The sequence below is a fragment of the Mchenga conophoros genome, linkage group LG6, assembly GCF_057382185.1.
Source record: "Mchenga conophoros isolate Kocher_MC1m ecotype Shallow Benthic linkage group LG6, M_conophoros_male_GT1.1, whole genome shotgun sequence".
NCBI classification, from domain to species: Eukaryota; Metazoa; Chordata; class Actinopteri; order Cichliformes; family Cichlidae; genus Mchenga; species Mchenga conophoros.
In genome coordinates, this window is record NC_140531.1 from 9,552,691 (window position 1) to 9,578,613 (window position 25,923).

At 39.5% G+C, this 25,923-nt stretch overlaps 3 protein-coding genes across 3 annotated transcripts; 2 read left to right on the forward strand and 1 right to left on the reverse strand.

The window, feature by feature from the left end:
* The first annotated feature begins 378 nt into the window (after window positions 1-378).
* LOC146572061 (somatostatin receptor type 3-like) lies at window positions 379-11,059 on the forward strand. The gene is made up of 2 exons (XM_085278577.1): window positions 379-442; window positions 10,168-11,059. Exon 2 carries the CDS (start codon window positions 10,233-10,235, stop codon window positions 11,013-11,015), a length of 783 nt encoding a protein of 260 aa, XP_085134703.1. The 5' UTR covers window positions 379-442; window positions 10,168-10,232; the 3' UTR covers window positions 11,016-11,059.
* A 1,247-nt stretch (window positions 11,060-12,306) lies between these two features.
* LOC146572062 (ras-related C3 botulinum toxin substrate 2-like) lies at window positions 12,307-16,424 on the forward strand. Its single transcript, XM_085278445.1, has 4 exons — window positions 12,307-12,387; window positions 14,021-14,083; window positions 14,482-14,641; window positions 14,948-16,424. Exons 1-4 carry the CDS (start codon window positions 12,307-12,309, stop codon window positions 15,076-15,078), a joined length of 435 nt encoding a protein of 144 aa, XP_085134571.1. The 3' UTR covers window positions 15,079-16,424.
* Window positions 16,425-17,150: 726 nt separating this feature from the next.
* Window positions 17,151-24,597, reverse strand: LOC146572063 (thrombin-like enzyme cerastocytin). Its single transcript, XM_085278446.1, has 7 exons — window positions 24,558-24,597; window positions 24,030-24,222; window positions 23,733-23,897; window positions 23,312-23,373; window positions 22,904-23,046; window positions 22,765-22,822; window positions 17,151-17,227 (listed from the first exon to the last, which is right to left on the reverse strand). The coding sequence occupies exons 1-7, from the start codon at window positions 24,595-24,597 to the stop codon at window positions 17,151-17,153; spliced, it is 738 nt and encodes a 245-aa protein (XP_085134572.1).
* Window positions 24,598-25,923: the final 1,326 nt, after the last annotated feature.

The following is a 25,923-nucleotide window of genomic DNA, read 5'->3' on the forward strand; positions in this document are numbered from 1 at the left end:
ACCTGCTGGTAATTTGAACCAATGCAAAGTCAAATTAAAGTCGCAGAGAAAACCTGATTTATTTCAGATTTCCACAACATTTGCGCTCAGCTACGAGAGAGGATAATACAGGATGTGATTAAGCCGAGCATAACCATTATAATATGTATATATAAAACATCTAAAACTGTTTCTAGAACTAGGGTTGTGGTTTCTATTGGTTAAGAGAGTTGCTAATACGTCGTGTCTGCAGGGTCCTCGAAATTCCAACAAAAAACAGAGAGAAAGAAAAAAAAAAAGAAACACGGGCGCGTGTGTGCGCGCGTGGGTATTGTAGGTGGAGGCTGTTCTTACAAACCCCCTCAGCTCTCAGAGCTCTGAGACAGTCTCCGCTGTTCACGGCTCCGAGTGAGTCTGTTCTCAGCTGAAGTGCAGACCGGTGAAACACAGTGAGCGGATAGTTGTAAGTATTTTTTTCCCTTCGTCATGTCTTTAGTCTCTGTTTAGAGTGTGCAGGACAGCCTTTTTAATCCACACTGCCGCTAACACAAGCCTGTGAAAATGAAGCGTCGTTAAGTTTGTCTTACTTAGTAACATAAACTTGATGGCTCGTCCAAACAACAGCAGCCATTGCCGTCAGCTGGATACATTTTTATTTGCAGAATTCACCTGTGATAGCGGACAGCACACAGCCATAAACTCGTGCTTACATGTAAATACATCAGGTGAAGGTGGCTGGTGTCGTGTTTAGGTTCACTTCAGCAGTCTGTGCTTTGTGTGTTGCTCGTGTCTTTCTGTTTTGTCCTAGTTGTTGCTGTGTATTGGTGGGATTTATTTTAATCTCTAATACTCTTTATTAATGTGAGATATATTTCGCGCCGTGTCTCTGGAGGTGCAGCAAGCCAAAAACATTATCAGTCACGGTGCTCATCTGTCTGCTGCTGATACAGAACTCCTGGAATTACTGTAAAAATGAGGATTTTTGTGTATGTGGCTTTTAAAAACGATACAGGTGGAAGTGGAGGCCTTGATTTGCTCTAAAGGGTCACACATACAAAAAGGGGACTGGAATAGAAATTGAACTCAAACTAAAAACAAAAAATGCAGAATTAAGAGGAATAGGAGTCACGAGAGAAGAGATGAGGAGAAACCAAGTGAGATGAAGAAGGGTGAAATGCAGTGTAGGAGATAGAAGAAGAGATGAGGGGAAAACAACAACAGGGTTGAGAGGAAATAAAAGAAAGAGGAAAGAAGAGGAAGGAATATGAAATCTGCTCCACTATCACTGATAAGGTTTAGAACACTGTTATTGAAGCCCTGCTGCTTGAATTAATGGACTGCTGTGAAACAGGTAAAAAAAATAATTAACCTCTACGTGACCCTTTGTTTTCTCTTTCTTTCACTGTCCAAGGAAACAGAGCTTTTAATTTAATTGGTCACCACTCTTTAGCTTTTAAAGCTTTTCATTCTCGTCTGTTCACCTGTGGTACGTTTTTTTTTTTCTCATAAACTGCATGTGTCCTGCACGCTGTGTAGGAAGAGGATAAAAGTGTTGCTGATATTGGTTTTAGCAGAACTGTGGCAATGCATGTAAGCATTAATGCACCCCCCACAAATTCCTGTATACCTTCCCAAAAATCTACCCTCCACAAGCAGTGTGACACTGTGGGTGCTGCAGAGTCTCCTGTGTTTTTTAACTTCAGTCACTGCCTTAGGGCCAAATGACTCATGTGTGCACACGAACACCTCCCTGCGTGTTTATCTATCCATAGATAAGTCCTTCCATATGTGTCGTTCAGAAAAACTGAAATACAACCAAAACCATTCTGTGACCATGTTTGCATTTGCAGATCTTTGATCCACATGACATGCTTGTAAGATTATTGATCACACTCTGTGCAATCTGTGAGCACTTGTCAGCTTTGTAATAAAAAGTGTGGAGGCGGGCAGCGGTGTGGAGGTGACTGGATCCAGTCCAAATCTGTTAATTAAACCGCAACAGAGGAAGTAGATTCCCTGAGGGAGTAGTACTAATGGATAGCCAATTAGCTGATGGTGTATCTCTGCTCAATCTATGCTCTCCTGCTTCGAGTGAAATTGCTTTAAAAAAAAAAAAAAGAACATTACTGTGTATTACATGTCATAAACAGTGTACACACATCACAAACCCACTATTTTCCCCAAAGAAATATCACAAATGAATATTTATAGTCCAAATATTTGCCTTGCTGAAAGCATATATGTGTTTTTGTGAAAATACAAGCTTGGGATCTTTGTACTTTGGGCTAAAGTAACTCACAAATGTTTACTGGTCTATCTTGCAAAGATGGGGCTATTTTTAGTAACTGTAGATATTGAATAGGCTAAATTTAGTAAACAAAAAGTACAATATTTCACACTGATAATATTATCACTATTTAAATGTTACCTAAAGTCAAACACTCTATATAAAATTTGGACCCAATCACAACAAGAGCACATACTCTTTTGTGGACTACTGCTTTGAAGCTTCAAGTTTGGCATTTTGGCTGTCACCATTGTTTTTCTTTGGAAGTAAACAATGGCCGTATTTGGATGAGAGGCTGTAGTGCTAGCAGCTAGTTAGCAGCTAATGTGGTTTATCTTGATTAGCAACTTGCATACATAGACTGAAGCATATTCATACAGTATTACAATTTAAGTCACAGACCTTTTTGTGACAGAAGACATATAATTTGCCAGATAAACTCGTTAAAATGGTCCAAAAGAGCACAAACATGTTCAGTGATTTTTAACTAGCTGAGGCGTTACCTAGCATTTGCTAGCAGCTTTAGCGACCCTAACCCTGGAGACTGCTGCCAACCTAGAATGTACTGACTTTGGTAAGCTTTTTTTTAAATGTGTGTGTCATTAGCATTATTGTTGTATTTTATTGGCATATAATGCAAATTCACAGATGCAGGAGTGTGTTTCAAGCTCCAGTCTCTAAATGTTTTGTCTACACGAAGTGTACATATACTTAGGTGTGTTCATGTCCAAGCTCAAAGCGTCGCAGCAAGGAATTCAAGTGATGATTTTGTGCAGCATCATCGTCGTGTGATGATCAGTTGTATCCACAATTATAACTAACATTATAAACCATATGAAATAAATGGACAGATGCACATAAATGTATATAGTTTATGCTGCAATTCCTTGGCACCTTCTTAATGACAGCGTGATAAGTAAGGCTTTGAAATCTATTTTGTGCAGTGAGTGATGGTTACTCTTCCCCATTTCCCATGACCCTTTATGAGATACCCTCTGCAGCCTGGTGGCCACACCACCAACAGTCTTTGCTTTTTCCTGTCCTATTTTTTATATGCTAGGAATAAGGGTGGCAAAAAAAAGAAAAGACCAGACTGACATTAAAAGAAACAATAGAAATGCCCTAAAATGCACTTAGTGAATGTAACAATAATGAGCGGCCCTTTGGGCAATCAGCAGGCATTCACTTCCCCAACGAAACAGTTGCCAGACAGGCGTCTGTGTTAATGGGTACCTTGTGGCCTCTAGATTGCATCAGGAGGTTGTTTGTTCCAAGCTGTGGATTGAACAATTACGAGGTATTACGCAGGCGTCAACAGAGTTTTCAGTGAGGAGGAAACATGTATTTACCACCAGTATCAACCATGTAATCATCACCAGGCCTCTTATAAAGAGAGTCACCATTAATGTTAGTATAAATGCTTTCCAAAAATTCAACTATTGAATTTTATTCAAGGACATCTCTTTTCCATCTCTTATGCTCTCTTTTGTCTTTAAGAGAGGTTAATCACACCAGAAATACGAGAGGTTAAAGCCAAATTGATGGTTGTACAACACGTAATGGTGATAGGAAAAAAACAAAAACATTAAAAAAAAAACCATGGAAACTGATGTTAAAAGTGTTTATTAAAGCATCGTGCACCAAACCGCTGTCAGCATGAATGTGGATTTTTGAAAGTTTTCAGCTTGTTCCTTTGAAAGACACAACAGCTGAAGCTCACAGCAGGTGCAAGCTATTTTCATTAGCAGAAACCATAACAATAGTATCCAGGCTTATTATGTGCCAAGCAATTGTCGCTTCACCAGCTAATCTCTAAGTACAATACTGCTAGTGTCGCTTTGCAGTTATGAGCAAGCATCATTATGGAAATAACTGAATTTGGGATTCAGTGATGTTGTGGATGAACAGCTGGAATGATCGATATGGGAGTAGAGAAGTGTGTTGTCCTGCAGTGTCAGCCGTGGCATCCAGTTATGAGTACACACACCTTCAGTGAATTCCATCGAGGGACAATAACTGCTGAGGTGGTGCATGACTCAGTATAATAGTCTTTCCTCTGGAAAAGGCTCTGAAAATCTCAAGATGACATCTTGGCTTCAGCTAATTCAAAGGCTAACTGTAAAGCCTATGCTGAAATACACTGAGGCTTCAGTGAAAGTGGATTTTATTTTCTACTGATTCATGAGGAACAAAGTGACATGCATTTGTTGGTAATCACAAACTGAGTTTGCAGCATTGAGTTTAGTCAGAGTTGAATTAGAGCAGTGAGAAAGTCTCTGACGTGAAAGCCTAAAGGTGTTCAAGCCAGCACAGGAAAACATGGGACTGATGAGATTAAGAAAAAACACATTGAACTGTAATGTCGTTAAAGTGTGTAGTGAACAAGTGGATAGAAAGGACTGCTGCTTAGACCACCGACAGTTTGAAAGCGTTGCATAATTTTGGTAGGTTATGAACTGCTGCTGTTGCCTCAAATTATACTGTACAAATGGACTGATTCTTACATAGCTTTCACTTTTCTACTCTCCCGGAGTACTCAAAGCGCTCTATACAACATGCCACAATCACCCAATCTCACAAGCACTGTCTCTAAACTGAGTGCTTTCTATCGACATTCACACACATTCATGCTCCGATGGATGCATCGAGAGCAACCTGGGGTTAGTATCTTGCCCAAGGATACATGAGCCAGGGATCGAACCACCAACCTTCCGATCAGTAGGTGATCTGCTCTACCTCCGGAGCTGCAGTCACCCCACCCAGGCCTCTCATTGTACTGCCTCAGCAAATAGGTACAATTTCACCAGTTCATTTGTAAACCCTGTGTTGTCTCACTTAAACAGAGTTTTTTTCTAGACTTTTTTCAGTTTTTTAAATATATTTACATTCAATTTATTAATTTAAAAAAAAAAACTGCAAATCAAGGTTTTAAATTAAATTTTTTATTCTTTTTCATTGTGTCACTTTGTAAAATTAATATATATTATATTTTTTATTCAGTCTCATATGTGGCATATGGCATTCACTTATTATTAATAGTTAAATTACTGTAAATGACAACCAGTAAGTTACCATTAAAGTTTAATGATCAGGCAAAATACATATTTCAGTTACACATGAGATTTTTTTCTATATTTATTTTTTTCAGCACAGCTTCAACGTCATTTAAGTTTTTTCCTGCTTGCACAGAATGATAAGGTTACGAAACCACAGAAGATTACCGTTTCACGCTCTCGATCCAGTCTTGAGTCTTTTCCAAATGTGTTTGATATTCAAATTTGTATGCTTGGCATTTGCTTTTCCCTGCTGCAGCCACAAAATGAGCTAAAAAGTGGGGAAAGTGAACCAGAACACTGAATTAGTAAGCCATATGACTGGATAACCTTGTTTGCCAGAATGATAGAGTAATCCTTGAGATGTGAAATAATAAAAAAGTAAGTACCTTCCTATTTTTAACAAACTTTCTAGCTTCTGTTTCTCCGGATGTCTGCATTAGGAGAGAACAGACTATGCAAAATTTGCCAAAGCAGCAGCTCAATCATATTTTGTGTTGAACCTATTATTTTAAGATTTGCTTTGAAAACTATACATATTCCATTCTATGCCACAAATGGCACATAAATATAGATATGTATAGCAAACAAGTGAACATTTAGAATTGTAATCATCACTTCAGCTAGCATCAGACTTTAAATAACAACCAGTTAACATAAATTTACCCTGAGATCTCTAAGACTATATTATCTTCACTCTGCAGATGCACAGAGGGCAGGTTTTGTGTACACACATGCACAAATGCATTTGTCACACACCTGGCCTCTCACACACAATACTCTTTGTATTTGAATGTAAATGCAAGGACTCTTCAATCAGCAGTCATTCAGACTCTCACTTATCTCGTCAATTTGCTCCATGCAGGGACCTTTAAGCCTTGTCTTGACCTTATGTTACCATAGCAACACCTCCTGGGAGGGTTTTCACAGAGCTGCTCGTGCAATGGCAGACAAGAGAAGTGATGCACTTCAGGAAGAAAAATTGTCAGTCTGCTCTTATTGTGTTTATCAGAGATTAGGGTGGGAGGCAATAGCAAAGGCAAAATGAGGAGAGTGTAGGGGAGTGTGTGTGTGATTAGGTTAGCCTTGCTGACTGTTCACATCTCAGTGGGACATTCAGTGACTATCTAATGTATGGTGTGAGTAAAAAACAAAACAAAAGATACCTGCAACCACTCCAGTTTGTGTTATGGAACCATTAAACTTCTTATTTCCCCTTTTATATATTAATTAACAGATATTCTCGTTATGACAGTGATGTGAAGCCTGTGATATGTTAGAAAATCATTTGTCTTCACTAACCATGGATGTGAATTGCATTACTATAGTTTTTATATGTTCAATTCCATTTTATTATTATAGTGCCAATTCACAGCCACAGTTGCCTCAAGGCGCTTTCTATCACAAGACAAAGATCCTACAATATCATAGAGAAAAACCCAGCAATTCACTGTGAGCAACCACATGGCAACAGAGGGGAGGAAGAACTCATTTTAATAAGAGGCAACATGTGGCAGAACCAGGCTCAGGAAGGGGCAGCCTTGTGCTGTGACTGGCTGCTGAATGAGAGGAAAGAGAAGGAGGAAAAGGGAGCATAGAGAGACAAGGACAGAACTTGAAGGTAATTGTGGATTTTTTTAAGCTTAATAAATGATGCACATACTAGCCACAAGGTTGGATTACAAAGAGAATGCACTCCAAATAGTCACAATGTGTAACCACAGAAAGGTTTTGGTTTCCTACTATTTGTTCATTATCTATCCAAAACTGTTTTTTTAATAAATGTTGGAACCATAAAAACCAGAACGATAATTTTTTTTATATTTTTTTATTTATGGAGACAGGATTTAAGAGTGAACACTGGCTCTTGTGCCTCAGCTGATTTTTAATATTTTGCTGAACCACTTTTACTGCATTACAACATTCTTTTCTTTTGTGTACTCCTGATACGCTTTATTGAAAAGGACTTATTGAGACTTTATACGTCACTCAAGTTCGCTGACTGGAAAAAAAAAATCAATGACTGAGGCCAGAGAAATAATTGGTGCCTCGATTTAATCTGTTGAACCATTTTAGCTCCGTGTCTTTGTACAGTGTGACACCTGAACGTTGTACAACTCCATATTCACAATCACAGCACTGTTTGTGATACGAAGCCTGTCAAAGGTTAGTCAAGAAGACTGTCTCACGTTTATACCACCCATTCATGTTCCCTCTCACACAGCACCTAGTTTATAAAGGCGACTGACTGATGATGTTCCTCTCTGTGTTTATCATAGTTTCTGTCTCTTATCCAATTTTTTGCACTGTGGTCATTTAAAAAATGTCTAAGCCTCTGCTGCTCTCTGTGGTCATTTCCTTGTCAGATTGATGGAAAACTCTTCCACCCCATTCATCCTCACTTTTAATCAGGACCTCTGTCCTCAGGTCCATCCATTAATCTCACCATTTGTCATGCTTCACATCACATCCATCCAGATCTCCAGCATCATCCTTCACCCCTGCGCTGCCATCACCACCGTCTAGACTCCCTCCAGGGGATTTTTCCAGTACAGCTCAATATATCACTACTCCCTTATATGATGATGTCACAATAGCATCTCTTCACTAAAGACTCCTTACACAATGTGCACACATTATAAAAAAATCCATCTTAGCCTTCTTTCATTTGAATAATTTCTGATTTAAACATGAGGTTTTAAAAGCCTAAATAACCCCAAGTATAAGTGTAATTCGATATTAGGTACAAGTTAATATTTCTATATTTATCGACTTCTTGTCTTTACCCTGTTGCTTCATAAAAGCAGTAGCAGCATTAAGCAGTTGAGATCCACGGCATATACCATCCTCTGGCATTCACATTTAGTAACTGAGGTCATGACCTATGGATGGCTCTTAGGTTTGGTCTAAAAACTGTACATAAGGATTGACATTCACCATGATTTGATCACGTGTTTGACCAGTGAACACTGTGGTCTTATTCTCCACTGGTGGTACTGGTGCCCTTTAGGTTGTAATGAATGAAATGTAATTAAAGCAAAGCAAAAAAAATCTCCAAACACTGAAAGAGAATTCAGTCATGCTTCAAAGTGTGTACATTTGCTGTGTGCTGCCAATATTTGTACTTATTTTAATCTAAAGTAACTGTCTCTGGGGGATTCTTTAGTGGTGTATATAATTCACCTTACCTTCCCCGCTCTTCCGCTCATCTTCACATCTGCATTAATGTACTTTACTCAGTTGAGGTCGCAGAAGATATGCCTCTGCTATTTTTCCCCCATAGGTCAGTGCATTTTGTTCCACCAATTATTAACCATCGCTGTGAGGGATGAGGGTGTGCCTGTGTGTGGAACAGTGGTGATTAAGAAGCTGGGATGGCTTCATAAACAAGTCTCGTACTAATAAAACTAAATACCTTATGTCTGTGTTCTGGTGCTCGCTTGCTTTGTTGTGACGGAAGGAAGGTTGTTATGTTTATTAATAGCTTAGTATTCATCAAGCCACTGGGCAGATATGGCCAAACTTTTGAAACTTTTAGGTGTTGTCCAACATCAGCAGCAGTCAACGTTATGTGTACATAGAAAAGTGTGTCTTTGTCAATACATGTTGTTGCCTGTTCATTCTCTCTTACTGCTGTGTATGCCATTGTTTTCTATGTTTTATCTTTCTTTGCTACATATCTTTTAGAGACACAGTTTTATATTTTATTAAACTGGCTCACTCATTCTCTTGCCAATAGTCAGATGAAAAATGTAATAGTGCTTGCACGTCTATTTTTGACAGAAGCCTGTTAAAACATTTAAATACCCCTAAAGCTCACATTAGCTAGTTATATAGTATTGTTGTCTAGATGCAAAAAAATGTCACTTGTGAGTTTTACAGAGAAGACATAAACACTAAACATGCAGCAAAAGTCTCCTGCCCACTTGAAACCAAGAACAATACAGCACTTGAGTGCCGGCTGTCTCCAGGCAACCTCAAGGTAACAAGACTTCCCAAGTTGCTGTCTATCCAATAAAAATTCAAAGTCCATACTAGCAAAGAACAATCTAAGACGTGATGGGAAATCTGTTACCTTTACACAGTCAGCCTAGATGTTTCCTCTAAAACTCTAAAACACAATTATAATGCAGTTTAGTTGAAGTTTCATGGACCTGGATTAACGTTACATTAATGATAATCCAGGTGCTAAATAACACCGAGCACCTTTCTTACTCCTAAGGGTTTTACATAAATTCTATACTTATTATTATGTACTATATTTATATTTTAAAGTTAAGCAACAAGTTTGCTGCAGTGTGTATAATTGCATGCAAACTGTGTGCTGTGTCTATTCCACCATGTAAAGCAGGGTTCCCCAATCCCAGTCCACGGGGGCCGGTGTCCCTGCAGGTTTTAGATCTCACCCTGGGTCAACACACCTGAATCACATGATTAGTTCATTACCAGGCCTCTGGAGAACTTCAGGACATGTTAAGAAGGTAATTTATCCATTTAAATCAGCTGTGATGGATCAAGGACACATCTAAAACCTGCAGGGACACCGGCCCTCGTGGACTGGGATTGGGGACCCCTGATGTAAAGGATGCTACAAAGGATGAAGCATTTTCTCCAACAACAGATCTGCTCGAACAGAAACTGAAAACAGAACTCAGAAAAGGTCCCAGAAGAAACTTTATAGCTTTACAGACACATTTCAGTGGACGAACAACCAACACGGCTGATTTGTTGGAAGAGTTGATTAACTGGACATCTCCAAAATGTTAGAATACACCTTTAATGCATTAATTGCTTTATATTTCATGTCCACATGAAGTGTGCTAAATTAATTAACTTTGCTTTCTGTAGGGCTGCTGATCTTCTACTGATGTGAGCTTACCAACAACTGTTGCCTGATAGTCGTTAACGCCTCGATGGAGCTCGTCCAGTTTGCTTTGCTGCCTCAGGAAGTCCCTACAGCTACCTGGAGCAACACCTCTGCCCCCTCCTACTCTCATTTCCTGCTCCTTTCTACTCCCTCTGAACCGCTTCACAGCTTCAACCAAGATGACACTTCGTTTCTCCTTAACAGCTCCTGTCAAAATTGCACCAAAAGTAAACCAGGATCCCTCCCTGGCTTGGCTGGAATCTTCATCCCACTCATTTATGGCATCGTTTGTGTCGTTGGCTTGGTGGGAAACACTCTGGTCATCCATGTTGTTGTCAACTACACAAAACACGAGTCAGTCACAAACATCTACATCCTCAATCTAGCCATTGCAGATGAGCTTTTCATGCTGGGCCTACCCTTCTTGGCGGTACAGAACGCTTTGCTCTCGTGGCCTTTCGGCTCTCTGATGTGCCGAGTGGTTATGACAGTGGATGCCATCAACCAGTTTACCAGCATCTTTTGTCTAACTGTGATATCAGTGGACCGATACCTGGCTGTGGTGCATCCCATCCGCTCTTCTTGGTGGCGGCGCCCCCACGTGGCTAAGGCTATCAGTGGCACCGTTTGGGCGGGGTCCTTTGTGGTGGTGCTGCCGGTAGTGGTGTTCGCGGATGTGCTGAAGGATGATGGGAACTGCAGCATCGTGTGGCCTGAACCAGCAGAAGTGTGGAAGACATCGTTTATTGTCTACACGTGCACTGTTGGATTCTTCTGCCCCCTGCTGGTCATCTGTTTGTGCTACCTGCTGATCGTCATCAAGGTATGACTTTTAGAGTAACACTGAAATAATTTGAGTTTTTAAGATAAAGGAGGAAGTATGAGGCTGCAAACTGTTTTAAGAGTATTGTGGCTTCAGTCAACTAATGTTGATGTACTTGATTGACATTTTATGATTGACATTTAACTGTTCATCCACTGTCTAAAAAAAGCCATTTCCTTTAAGGCCACTCTTACACCCTCAGGAAAGGGCTAGGGGATGAGGGGATTAACAATGATAAGCTCAGGGGACAGATAACGAGTCAACTATACTGTTATATCACTCCAACAAAGGATGTCAACAGACTAGAATCTGCTGAAAAGACAAGAAATGGTTAATCAAAGAAAAACTTCACTCTCACATAGGGCACTGGCTGCTCACTACTAGCTCAAACACAGCGCTAAACTCATCGTCAAATACGTCAAAGCACATCACTACACAAGCCTCTGCAGGCTGGGAAACAAACACCTAAGGTCACCACAGTACTGACACTGGCGTACACCGAGGAGCTCTTCACAAGCTTGTATCCAGCTATACACTGGCTCCTCAGGAGAAATGGGCGGCAGCTGAACCTGTGGGAGCCTGCTAGGGTTATAACAGCCACCCTCACTTTAAGCCAGCTTTCTTCTGTTCATTATAAACAGGTTGAAAGAGCAGGCGGTGGCTGTGTTCACAGCCAGAGCTGTGAGCATGAGATGACCATATTAACGATGTCCCCACTCTTACATATTACACAGATAAACAAGCAGTAAACACTGTCCTAAACCTCACTGTGCACAGCGATTACTTGCACATGCATTGGCCACAAGGTTTACAAATTTGGGCCATGTTTAACATGAGTATCTAATTTTAACAGTATACACCAATGAGGCTTAATATTATGATCACTGATAGGTGAAGTGAATAACACTGATTATTTCTTTATTGGGGCACCTGTTAGTGGGTGGGATATATTACGGAGCAACTGAACATTTTGTAGTCAAAGTTTATGAGTTAAAAGCAGAAAAATGGGCGAGCACAGGGATTTGAGTAAGTCTGCAATATTAATAATATTAATATTGTGATGGCTGGATCATCTCCAAACTGCAGCTCTTGTGGGGGGTTCCCGGCTTGCAGTAGTATCTATCAAAAGTGGTCCAAGGAAGGCGCAGTGGTGAACCAGCAACAGGGTCATGTGCAGCGCATGAGGCAGCATAGCTGCAGACCAGTCAGGGTGCCCGTGCTGACCTCTGTCCATTCATGAAAGCACCAAAAATGGGCACATGAGCATCAGAACTGAACCACGGAGCAACAGAAATACATGGCCTCTAAAGCTGTGCCCTCTTTCAGCAACGCAAACATGTTTCAGGACTGGTTTAAAGAGTACAACAACATGTTTAAGGTTGAGAAGCTCCGAGGCCCCACCTCGCAACTTCCAGAACTTAAAGGATCTGTTGCTAGAATCTTGTTGCAGATACAGCATACCTTCAGGGCTCCAGTGGAGTCCATTCTTCAGGGCTGTTTTGGTATCAAAAGGGGGACCTGTGGCCTGTGGTCATAATGTTATCCCTGATCGGTATCTGCATGAGTGTGTGTATACACTGTTACTGTAACTTGTTTATATGTAAACAAGGTTATAACTTTTCATCTTCCACTTTCACAGTTGCTAATCTTTTTGCAGTCATGATTAACATTGCTCATGTTGACTCATTGTGAATCATGTTGCTGCATCTGTGGGAAACATAAATGAACTTTGGGAACATAATGGCTCCTTCCACACTAAAACTCTGTCTCGGTTATTTTTGTTTAAAAAAAAGAACCTCACTCCTCTCCACAGTGACGTCCTCCTAAACTTACATTACTCAGAAAATCTGCCAACATGTGCGTAGATGCTGAAGCCCAACGTAAATGGACTACACTCTGTTAATATCACTAATGGCACAGGAGGATGAGTGTACTTAAGTAGTATTTGCACAGACCTAATGGAAAAGCAGAGTGTGCCATGGTTAGCAGGTGTTTCTACATTTTGGGAGAAAAACAGCAATCAGACTGCGTGAATGTTGTTCTTCCAGCAATCTGAACTCTTAACTCTATAAATATGTTTAAACAACAAACAGAATCACGTATATCCTCCCTAACCACCAGCAGGATCTCAGATAGTGTTGACTGTTTGTCATAGTTGTTCTATGTTTGACAGTTTACGTTATTTCAGTGACTTTTCTATTTCAGGAAATCCATCCATCTTTTTAACTACTGGGTCATTAAGGAGACTGAAGCCCATCCCAGCTGTCATTAGGCAAAGGGCGGGGTAGACCTCGGACAGGCCATAAAACAGGATTAATCTGGTACACTAGTCTCTTTCTTTCTGTAAAAAAACATCTGTGTCTGCAAACATTTGTGTTATCAGTTTCATTTGAGCCTGAATACATTTGAATATGAATATGAAATTTCTCAAGTTTTTAAAAATGAGAAATTAAACTGTTATTCTACTATGAGACCACACGGGGGCAGCCCTGCCTTATTATGTATTATTCTCTCTTACTAGACATGGTTAGGATGGCTTTTGTGTCAAACTAACCAAAGTAATGTTGTTGGTTAATGTTTTTGTGAACAGTGGTATTTCAAGTATGGTCCTGTTTTTTTTCTCCATTACAGGAGTTTCACTGGTTAAACAATCAGTGAATTGAAAGATTGTTGAATGAATGAATAACCAATGAAATGAAAGGTTGCCTATGACTTGTTGGCTGATCGCTGACCTTCTCTACTCTCCCCACAGATTCGACAAATATTCAGCTAATGTGATGGTGGACAGCAAGCCGGTCAACCTGGGCCTCTGGGATACAGCTGGACAGGAAGATTATGACAGGCTCCGCCCACTGTCCTAGCCACAGACGGTACAGAATCACACATACACACACAGGCACACACAGTAACTAATGGACATAAAGTTACAGAGACAGAACTTGTATAACATGTCAGCTAATTAAAACTGCAGCAGTTATTCTAATTCTTTGTCTCCTTGTCTCTCCATCCAGGATGTTTTCCTAATCTGCTTCTCCCTGGTTAGCCCGGCATCCTATGAGAACGTCAGAGCTAAGGTGAGTTTTGGCTGTTTTTTATGAGGCCTGTCTCTCAGCTGCCGAGGAACAAAATGTAAAAAAGAACAAACAGAACAAAAGCAGGAATTTATTATAGAGAAAAAAAATAGGTACTTGGATTACAAAATGGAGAAAAAGCCTAAACAGGTCTAATAATTGATGTGAATGAATGATTGATGCTGTGGGTGAAAGTTGGATGATGTATTTCTCTCATCTTTAATAGCTACAGCATATCATTTGTTTTTCATGCCTTCATCCACCTTTCTGTAACACCTGGCATCAGAGCTTCATCTCCCTCCACCTTTGATTCTGTTTTTTGCCTCTAACACGTTCCTTGATTTTGCGTGTTCCCCTTTCTTGCCTCTTATTTAGTTTTCCTTTACTCTGTATTCTGCCAGTGGTACCCTGAGGTCCGTCACCACTGCCCCTCCACACCCATCATCCTGGTTGGCACTAAGCTGGATCTGAGGGATGAAAAGGATACCATTGAGAAACTGAAGGACAAGAAACTGGCGCCTATCACCTATCCACAGGGCCTAGCTCTGGCTAAGGAGATAGGTCAGTCACTCTTACTTTATTTGCTTGAAAAGCACTTTAAGATTTGAAGCTCTCCTCACCAGTGAAGATATGAAACTAGCAGATGAAGATGCTAGAGAACTTTGTAGCCTGACTGCCTCTGCAAATTTTTGTTATTCCCCTCATTTCCTGGCATCACAGTAAAAGTATAGTAGCTGTAGTTGACTATAGTGTTCTTTGAAAGTTGAACTTATTCTTCTCCACTACCAGCAAACCTTTCTTCTCTTACTTTGTCTTTGTAGTTCTTTCTCTTCTTTTATTAACATATATGTGTCTTCGCATGTATAGATGCAGTCAAATACCTGGAGTGCTCAGCCTTGACCCAGCGTGGTCTGAAGACTGTGTTTGATGAGGCCATTCGTGCCGTCCTCTGCCCTCAGCCCGCCAAGGTCAAGAAGAAGCCCTGCTCGCTGCTGTAAACGGTACGACTGAATAAAACACAGAGGAAGAGGAGGAGGAGAGATTAGACGTTTGAGAGAAGAGAGAAACAAAGTGAACTCGCTCATTAAATCAACACATAAAGTAGAGTAGAGGTTTGAGGGCTTCTTTTCTTTTCTTTGAACATAAGTCTGAAGCTATTCAATCAAGCCTTTTATTTGTCACATGCAATGTTTACATCTGCAGTGAAATTGGACCCCCCGAACATACATACGTATCAGCTCCAGCCTTGAGACCACAGCTGACACCGATACGGTAGCTGCATGAAATGATGGTGGTTTTCCTTTAGTGCGAACAACTGCATGTCAATTTCACAGTTGGTCTAACAGTCCGTCACTGGTCTCTCAGTCTCCCGTTGGAGAGCTTCTCTGAGATGTTATCAATCTTGTGCTCAGAGAGCAGAGACTGCCGTGAGCTTCTCCAAGATCGTATCCGTGCTGCGTTCAATGAGCCCATTTTGAGAAGTCACGACCCGTCCCATCATTTCCATCACAGCGGGCAGCCTTGTGGGGTTTTGGAAAGCCAATTCTGCTATCTTTGATAAGCCAGGGCCAAGCCAACTCCGAACAGCAAGAACCCTGTTATCATGGTTCCGAAAAGGTAGATGTCTACAATGTCCTCGATTGACAGTCCCGCCAGGCACACGACCCTCCAGTTCCTCCACCCGTCCATTGTGTATCCAGAGGGGAACGTCCCTCTAGGACACTCGGACTTACTCAAGCCCAGGCTTCTCGTTGAGAAGAGCGTGTCAATTGCATTCAGGGACCAGTTGTTCAAATCCATAATTCCTCTTTTAGGTTGTAACAGACCGTGAGAGTCATCCAGGGCAAAAGTAGAAAAGTAGACGAGACTAGACAAGGACATTGAGAAGCCAAGCAGGAAAGAGAAGGAAGAGGGAGAGGAGAAAAGTGCGACTGCCTTCATCCAGAGCCAAACGAGAAAGGAAACTGTAGACACTTATCACTAAGAGGTGATTCAGAAGTTTGTTCTTGCACATATAATGGACAGAAACATTAAAGAGAAAAGAAAAGACATAAATGAACACAACACAAGACAGAAAAGTTTCACATGCACACACAAAAAACAAAACAATGTATGGTGTGCAGGTTTGCTATTGTTTTAGAAATGCCAACGAGCTCTTAAGTCCAAATCCAGACGCTGCCCAGACAGGATTTCTTTGTAAAATATATCAGTTTAGAGATTATAGACCCTTTGAGTTTAAGTGTAAGTCTGAGAGCAGCATGCTGCCTTCATCTAAAGTACTGCCAACAATATATATGTGTTTCATGAAACCTAAAATAAAAATAACTTTTGTAACTGAAATAAACACAGTGTTTCAGTATGATTTGTTCACTGTGCTGTTTTCAGGGTGATGAATGTAAGGAGCAGAAATGGTCGTTTGTGAGGAAGCAAGCAACAAGCAAACTTGTGTCTGAATAAGATTTATTAACAAATGTATTATTTGTTGTGCTATTAAAATAAAAATAAAACATTTGATTGCACAAAAGATTCACATTATTTCTCCACAACATGTGACCTTTTGGATTGAATGCCTATACTCAACTATGGGGGATATAAAATTCTCATTTTGATCCAGCTGCTGATATCGCCTATACTCTATCCTTATTTACATATTGTGGAGAACAGCATCTTTTTCTGGTGGTGAGTTGAAAATGTTCAGACTCAAACAGCACTTTCAGTTTTGCAGTTTAATGTTTGACCAGCTTTTTTGCCAAAACACCTTCATGTTTCAATCATTTTAGTAATCCTGCGAACAGTTAATCATGTCACATGGTGCTCAAGTCTTCAGCTGTGATTTTATTTGTTATTTAATTAATACAGTTTAATGTCTTATAATATAGATAGCTACACAGGCATACAGAGAGATTGTTTACTTAATTAATCCCCAGTGCGACTGAAGATTAAACTGAATATAAAGCATTTAAAAGAAGCTCAATCTTAAACTCATAACAGAACAGTAATGTTAGTCCATATAAAACTGATGTGGAATATTTTCCTCTTGAATTATTAGGTTAACTTTGATATTTTGTGGTTAGTTTGCCAGGATGATGACTGTCATCCTCTCTGCCTTTCTGCAAGAGGCTCCATATGCCGCTGTTCTAGTGGATACTGTAAAAATAAATAAGCAATAATATATGATAATACATTATCATTAAACTCTTAACTATACAGTAGTAGTAAAAAATATTTTATATTTTATATTTTTCCAAATATCAATGAAAGTATAGGCATTCATGTAATAATAATAATAATAATAATGAATTATGTTTCATTCACAAAATATTTTCTCTTGCCAGTTAGTATTGTATTGTAGTGGTATTGTAATTTTCAGGAGACTGACAGTAACAGAAATTGATTCCATAGACAAGAAATCAACATGGACGTGGACCGCCACACTGCAAAACATTTGGTAATTTTTTCTGAATGGTTTATAGTTATGACCCTATTAAGGATACACAGAAGACAATGGACGAATGGACAAAATAAAACATGTAGAGTACTTTTCAAATTCTTTTTGGTGTTTGCTCAAATATGGGAGCTCCAATGGAGCTCTAACACCTCTGCGGTCTTAAAGAAGGCCCAACAGCGTCTCCACTTTCTGAGAATCCTCAGAAAAATGGACCTGAAGAAGGAGCTGCTGACCGTCTTCTACCGCTGCTCCATTGAAAGTGTGCTGACATATTGCATCGGTGTGTGGTTCTCCAGCTGCACCACAGCACACAGAAAGGCACTCCAGAGGGTCATCAACATGGCCCCAAAAATCATTGGACATCCTCTTCCCTCCCTGAAGGACCTGTACAGCACTCGCTGTCTCAAGAGGGCACGCAGCATCCTACGGGACTGCACACACCCAGGACACCGGGTGTTTAAGCTGCTGCCGTCTGGCAGGAGGTTCAGGCTGCTGAGGTCCCGAACAAATAGACTCAAGGACAGCTTTTACAACAGGGCAATAGCCCTGATCAATGTAAATAGCTGACCTGACTGGATACCTCCCTGGACTTTTTAGGGGGAGGTAACAATGTTTAAAACGATAACAATAATATTTATATTTATAACAAGGTGCAATAATAATTAATGTGCAATAATAACAGTGTGCAATATACATACACTTATTCTTCTTTTTTTATACTAAGTTAATATACTGTGTTGTGTTGTTTGTTACGTTGTGATGTGTCATATCGTGTCGTGTTGTGTTATATGTAGTGCCGACGTAGGACAGTTTTTCCAATTTCATTGTACTACTGTACTATGTATGACTGTGCAATGACAATAAAGAGTTATCTTATCTTATCTTAAATAAGTTTTTTTAATAATATAATTTAACTAGACCATACCTAGAATTTTTTGTGGTACATTTCCCTGATGACAGATCCTGATTTAATTTCATGGTTGGAAGGACCAGGAAAAATTCTAAAAATTGTTTGAGTTGAGACAAAATGACCCTATTAGCAAATCACCATCGGTTTAAGAAAGGACACAAAACAATTCAGTTAACATACAAAATCTGATATGAAAGAGGCAATATAGATAAACTACTGTCAAACAATAACATTTTTTGAGATTGAGCCCATTTGAATATAACAGTTTAATTTGACAGACAAGCACATCTATGTAATACCATAAAAGTATATGTTGGTGTACGTGTGTGTGTGTGTGTTCAAGACATGTTTGCAGTTGGAAGTGTAGATTCCTTTTGTGAACAGAAGACAGTTCTTAGATAACTCAGTGCTTGTTACCCCGGGCTCACGCTTATCCATGTCGCAATCTGATAGATGAGTCTGCTTTTGGCAGTTAGCAGGAAAATGGTACTTGTTTGACTGCATTGTGCAAAGTGTAAAGTTTGGTGGAGCGGGGCTCATGACGTGGGGTTGTTTTTGTGGAGTTGGGCTCCACCCTGAGTCCTGACCTCTGCCCGTCAGAACACCTTTGGGATGAATTAGAGCAGAGACTTTAAGCTCATCCATCATCAGTGTCTGACCTCAAAAATATGTTTCTGGAACGGTGTTCTGCATGCGGTGTTCCTGAGTTCACTGATGTTATGGTGTGTAAAATTTTCACCACTGGATGTCAGTAGATTGCAGATTGCGGTTAACTTAGTTCTGTTTTTTTATACCCATCCCAATCATCCTAGCTATGTTGTTAGGATGTTAGATAGGAAGCACTTAAGCACAGAAAGAAATTGCTTATCTTGTATAGAGTGCTTTGAGTAGAAAAGTGCAATATCGGAAGAAGGCCATTTACCATAATGTCTCAGAACCCTACTGTGTTTGCAAATCAAGTAATTCTGTGAAATGATTGATTGATGACTGTCCTTCTCTGATCCCCACAATGCCTCACAACAACTTAACTAATGGGATGGTGCATAGGCAGCCAGTCAGCCTGGGCCTCTGAACACACAGTTGCTCAAGAAAATTATAGCAGGGCCAACCCATTGTCCCTCCTACAGATGGTATACAAGCATACTTGCAGTTAGAAAAAGTTAAACTTTAACATTAGTCTGCAAGCCTAAAATTCTGTTTGTGACCTTGGAAATAGCTTAATAAAAATCAAATCACATAGAGCACTTACATCATATCACACACACACACACACACACACACACACACACACACACACACACACACACACACACACACACACACACACACAAAGGAATGAAATTCATCTCTTTGTGAATGAAATGGTTTTTTTTATATGATTTGTTAATAAGTTTTATGTTTTTTTAATTTTTTGAAATATGTATAGCTAAAAAAATTTGATCAGGTAACAAATTTACAGTTATTTCAAAGTGTCCTCCAGTTCTTGCAAACAGCAGCAGTTGTCCACATGATCTATATGTCCACTGTATTTGCAGTTTTGTTGTGTGCTGAAAGCTCATAAATGCTTATCATGTTTACTGTTTCTATGCGATCATGAAGATGTGTGGCTTTCAGCAAAGATACAACTTTAGTTATTTTGTGAGGTTTTGCCAGAATGATCAGAGGTTTTTTTAATCATGCGAAGGACAACATAATTTTCTTCATTATTGACCCAGATCCTAACCCCAAGTTGCTCTTCGATGTATCAATTGAAGCATGAATGTGTGTGTGAATGTTAAATACAATGCACTTCAGAATAGGAGAAAGTGCTTGTATGAATATGTGAATGGGGCATGTTATATAAAGCGCTTTGAGTGCTCTTGGAGAGTAGAAAAGCACTATATACCAATCAGATCATTTACCATTTATCATCTGAGTCTATGATGTTGACATCAGTGAAGAGATATCTATCCATCCATCTACAAATCATTTTTAGCCATCATACTGAAACCAGGGAGATGACACTGGGGTGAATCCAGAGTACTTTTTTACAATCTATCCCAGCAACTGGCATTGTGGTTTTAGTCAGTTAATCCTGAGCAGTCCATGTGTTTTTGAATGTTACTGTACTGCATGCATGCATCACTCTTTTCTGCAGGCTGTAGATTCATATACATGTTTGCTTGCGGCTTGTATCAGGATTCTTCTTTTCGGTCAGAAACCTTAGGCAGGGAAATACAAGAGAAAACAGGTCTAAATAGTCAGATGCCAGTCAGCCTAAACGAAGGGTTTTGAAGTGTAAGATTTGGCATTGTGTCATAATGAGGAAAATTGCAGTCTGTGTAAGTTTCAGACGACTACAAACCCTAGTGCAAAAACCATCTTTTTATTTCTACTCAAAAATCACTTTTATGTGATTAAAAATTTAAGAGTGTTTAGTATTTTCTGTGATTTAGAGATATTTGTAAATGATCACGGTAACCATAGCCCTTTTTTGGGTGCTCATGTCATTGCCCACATGAGCACCCAAGTTTCTCAATAAGATATGAGTCCCCAGGTGGAGCAACCTCAAGCAGCCCACTCAGGGACTCCAAGACAGCCGGGTACTCTGAACTGTCATTCGGCACATAGATACAGACAACTGTCAGGACCCGTTTCTTGCACCAAAAGCACAGGACCTGTTCCTCTCTCCCATTGGGAAAAACTCCAACGCACAGACAGCAAGATACCCACCCCGGCCACTGTGCTTTGGCCTTTTCTCCATTACACTGTTTCAAGGTATGGAGTGAAATCACAACATTACATGCAATCCTGGCCTCCCTTATGAGAAACTGCACAAACTGGCTAAGCTTGGAAATCTGCCAGTCTTCTCTTCTATCATCGAGACCTTTCTGTTCCACCTTGAAGTCAGCCCATCATGAAGCTTAGAGAGGACTTTTTGATTCTCATTATAGTCATTAAGAACCTGTAGACCCTTAATCTGGCTTTCGGCAGCTTCACAGCTACGCTGGAAGTCTACAAACACTTAAGTTCTAAACTGTCCTTGGAGCCAATTCTAGGCCATGCACTAAGTTTATCTCTAAAGGCTTTGACAATAAGAAAATAGTTTTCAAATCTCTCATCTAAAACTTCCCATGGTGCTTTATAAGCAGCCTCAGTGCCTAACAGGAAATAGTTTTCAACAGCCTTCTTAGCTGGTCCACTAACGTACTTGCACAAATAGTAGATTTTCTCAGAGGCTGGTGTGTTTTTTTCTTTTGATCAAAGTTTGAAAGGCAGCTTTCCAGTTCTTATGCTTTGGTGGGTCACCACTGAATGTTGTTGGCTTTGGCATAGGAAGATGACTAGCACTAATAGAATCTGCTAATGCCATGGCAAGTGCTGCAATGCTACCGTCATGCTGTGGCTGTATAATAGCTTGTTGTGGTGAACATCTGTCACATATGTAACTCTGGTGAGTTACATATGTGACTTGTGTGATGACTTGAGTCTCCTTCCTTTTCCCTTTCAGATTTTCATGCAAGTAGTAACTGCTTAATTTCTTCTCCTGAATCTTCATCTTGCTCTTGCTTTTACACTTGCATGGATGCCTTAGCAGCCTTAACTGTTTGAGTGCTTCCAATCACTCCAGTTCCTTGCACTTCTCTTCCAAAACCTTTCGCCTGGCAGCATTTTCAACCTCAAGTTTTGCTTGCAACTGTGCTTCTTCTTCCTCCATCCTTAAACATCATCTACAGGCCTCAGCTGTTTATTCTGCAATCTGTCTTTTATTTTCAGCTTCCAGCTGCAGAAGCTCTGCTTGCTGACACTGTTGTTCATGTATGATTTTCAATGTTGCTTGAGCTGCAGCGATTTTAGCAGCAGTTTCTTGTCCGCTCACAGATGATGCGCTGGAGGACTTAGAGGTGACTCTTGATGACCTCCGAATTTTCCTTTCCGTCCAGTCCATCCTTTCCAAAATGTTATTCTGACTTATGAAGCGGTGTTTCATCATTAGGTGTCCTGCAGCTGATTGATGGCATGTCACAAACCTGGTTTCCATCTTCACAGTGTCAATTTCACAGTTTCTGAAGAACAAAATGATCTACTATCTGAAACTATATTCACACCACACATAAGGTGTGTGGTTTTATACACATAAATTTACATTTCTGAGAAAAAGTGGTTCTGGGATAGAAACAAATCACACCACACATATTTCTTGTAGAGCTGATTGTTTATTTTTTTCTTGAAATCTTATTTAATTGAATTATTTTCCACTATTTGGTGTAATGAAGTTTTTTATCCAACCAATGTAAGAGCAGACCTTCAGAGAAACAGCTGATCTGCTACAGACACATGTCCCACCTCCAACATGAACACCGTAAATCATGTTGTTGAATAACACTCCACCACCAGAATCACCCTGAGAAAGAAAATATAATCCATAGGTTTATTTTAAAACATCTGATAATGGAGAGTAAACGTTAGCAGCATGGCAGCTCACCGGACATGTGTCCACTCCAGCTTCTTCATAACACATCGTGTTTCCATTTGGCCATAATAATGGTGAATTACATGGAGTGCGATTAAGCCCACAGTTAACAACATGCATCTTTGCACACTTGAGATGAGGCGGTTCATCAGGGCCTAAAAAAAAAGAGGAAAAGAACAAAAGCTACTCAGTGTTTCATGCAATGAAATCAGATCAGAAACACGCTTTCACTCATTTCTGGAACAAAATGTGTGAAGCTGAGCAGCATTTAAAAAGGAGGGAAACTGAGAGTATATCCACCATAAAATCAAATAAATACTGCATGTCATCACAGTTGTAAAATTAAAACAGGCTCACAAGCCAAAATCAAATTCTAATGTAAGCTAGAAAAATGAAAAAATAAAATAAAATAGGTCTTACGTGGGATGTTCTGTTGATTTACTAGATAACCACCAAGGCCTGCAATTTTAATGTCATTTCCTCTACAAATTAAAGAATAATAATTAATTAGTTCATCCATGTGTTGTGAGTACAAGATAAATTCATATGATTGGAGTCCACAGGCTGGGTATTTCCAGTTCACTATGACTAAAGCTAAATTAACTTTAAGGATTCAAAAATTAAACATTAAATTTCTGATTATTCTCTGAATTTTATGCCACTCTCATATTTTATTGTCCTTTACTCTGGGTCATGAATGCATCTCCTAAAGTAAAGAGAGTCTTATTCTCATTCTAAAGCATACTTGCAGATTTGCTTTAAGCATGTAAGAAAATCTAAATAATTCAGGTTACAACGACAGTTTAAAAAGAAAACCTATCATGCTTGTGTTGGAACTCACATGTTCGGAGGAACGGTACAATCAGGTAACTGAACAAGGTCAGTCCTGATCGATGCTGGTGAGATTTTCAGTAGCATGATGTCATGGTTCTGAAAGATTTGGTGATCCCTAATTGCAACCATACTTCCTGGACCTGGATGAATTCCTACATATGCAGACATAGTCCTAAACAATGGAAATGGTTATAACAAAGTCTTTATTATGAAAATAAAGAACAAATATCAGTAATGATTTTTGCCTCTGGCCTTTTTGATTCTGTCTAATCTTAAGTTTTAAGTGAAATTCTCATTTTCTCACCATCCAGGTTGATCTATCCAACAGTGAGCTGCAGTTAGAACCCACTCTCTGTGGATCAGAGAGCCTCCACATCGAGAAACAGCTGTTCCTTTGGTTGCAGTTATTTTCACATGGTACAGATGCTTGGTGTTTTCACAGTCATAACCGTTGAAGATTCTTTTGTGTAAATCCAGGACTGCGCTCTCTGTGACACCTGAAATAAGCCCAGTAATTTACTTACAAATAGTTGGTTCACTGTCTGAACAACATTATCTTTCTCAGCCAGTTGTTTGGCTAAAAAGATTTATCATAAATAACTGATGAAATTCAAACATATTGTATGAGCGAGTGTTCCTGATACTGGGAAATTCTGACAAATGTACAAAACTGATATCAAAGGAGAAACAAAGAATTAGAAGGACATACATGATATTAACACAAAACAAGCAAAACAAGCCTTTATTAACATAGATGTGTCATAACCTAAGGAACAGTTCAAACAGACAAAGTTCAAACAAGCACAGGAAGTGAGTGCAGTAGTTCACTTACCAACCCACAGGAGGAGAAGGAGGAACTTCAGATGAGCCATTGCTGTCATTCAGCTTGCAGTGAATGCTGTGCTGGGACCCTTTTAAGCCTCATTTTTTAGTTAGTGATGGATCCACCAATCAAAGAGCCTAATGTTATCAACAAAACCCCATTGGTTCGTTGGGACAGTTTTCATGCAAATGTTGAACATCTCTTCATCTTAACAAAAAAGTGTCCTCATTATTTGTAGTCTTTGTCATCCACATACTCCAGGAAATGATACTGCATTTGTTAAAATAAGTTGTTTTTTAACAGAATAATTTCAAAGTTGAAGTTAATTTATACACACACAACTTTTTAGGGTGTGTGTATATCTTTTTCTAAGAGTAGCATAAAGGAAAAACTATAAAACATCTGTTCTTCAATTAGCAAGATATTGACTGACTTCATTTAACAATGTATTTATTTTCTTTTTTGTTTGTATTTTGTATCACACTTTCCTGTATTTTAATAAGTGATACTGCTGAACAACTACGTCTGGCTCACTGAGCACAAAACTCGGGGCCTTAGAATTTCCTGTTCAGTTCAATACTTGCTTATGAGAAGCAACATTTTCAAGAAGCAACACATATCAGTTGTGGTAACAGCCTTAAAACTTTTCTCTGTGCCTCTTTCAGTGGTCAGCTACTACTTTCTAAGTTTTTGTTGGTATTTCTTATTCTTTCAGCGCAGCTTAGTCATTCATGTTCGCATAATACTCATAATCAAATATAAATCAATTTTTGGATAAAAAGTTGTTTGACATCCTCCCGGATCATATTCTTAGCTTTTTAATAACAGCACAATTTTAATAATAATCAGTTTGTTTCTTTGATTTTTCATCATATTTTTCTGATATTCACTCTGTGCTGTTTCAGATCAGTTTGTGATGTGTCCAGGTGACAAAGCCTTTTGGGTCAAATTTGTGATATTTTGCTATGTAAATTAAAGTGGCCTTTGTCTTGACTGTTGTCACATATGATGATGTTTCAAAGGTTCTGCTATGGGCTCAGATGGTGCAACAGAAGATTAAATTTTTTAGTTTTATGTTTTTTCTTACCCGGACTAAAAACATATGCAGCAGTTTTTCTCAACTAGTCTGTAACACTTTCTGACACGTTCTTTAGACGGACTCAGGCGCACACCAGGAATTCCTTGTGAAAGAAGACAGTGCGTTTATTTACAGTGAGAAAACACCAGGTGAATATATGTACAGAGTGCCAGTGAAAAGGCGGTCCGGGGCTCCAGGGTCCGAAGGAAACAGGGAAAGGGTCCAACATGCTCCACTCTCTCACAGAAAAGTCCAATTCCTCTCCTCCGCTGCTCCTCTCGCTCACATACTCAAACT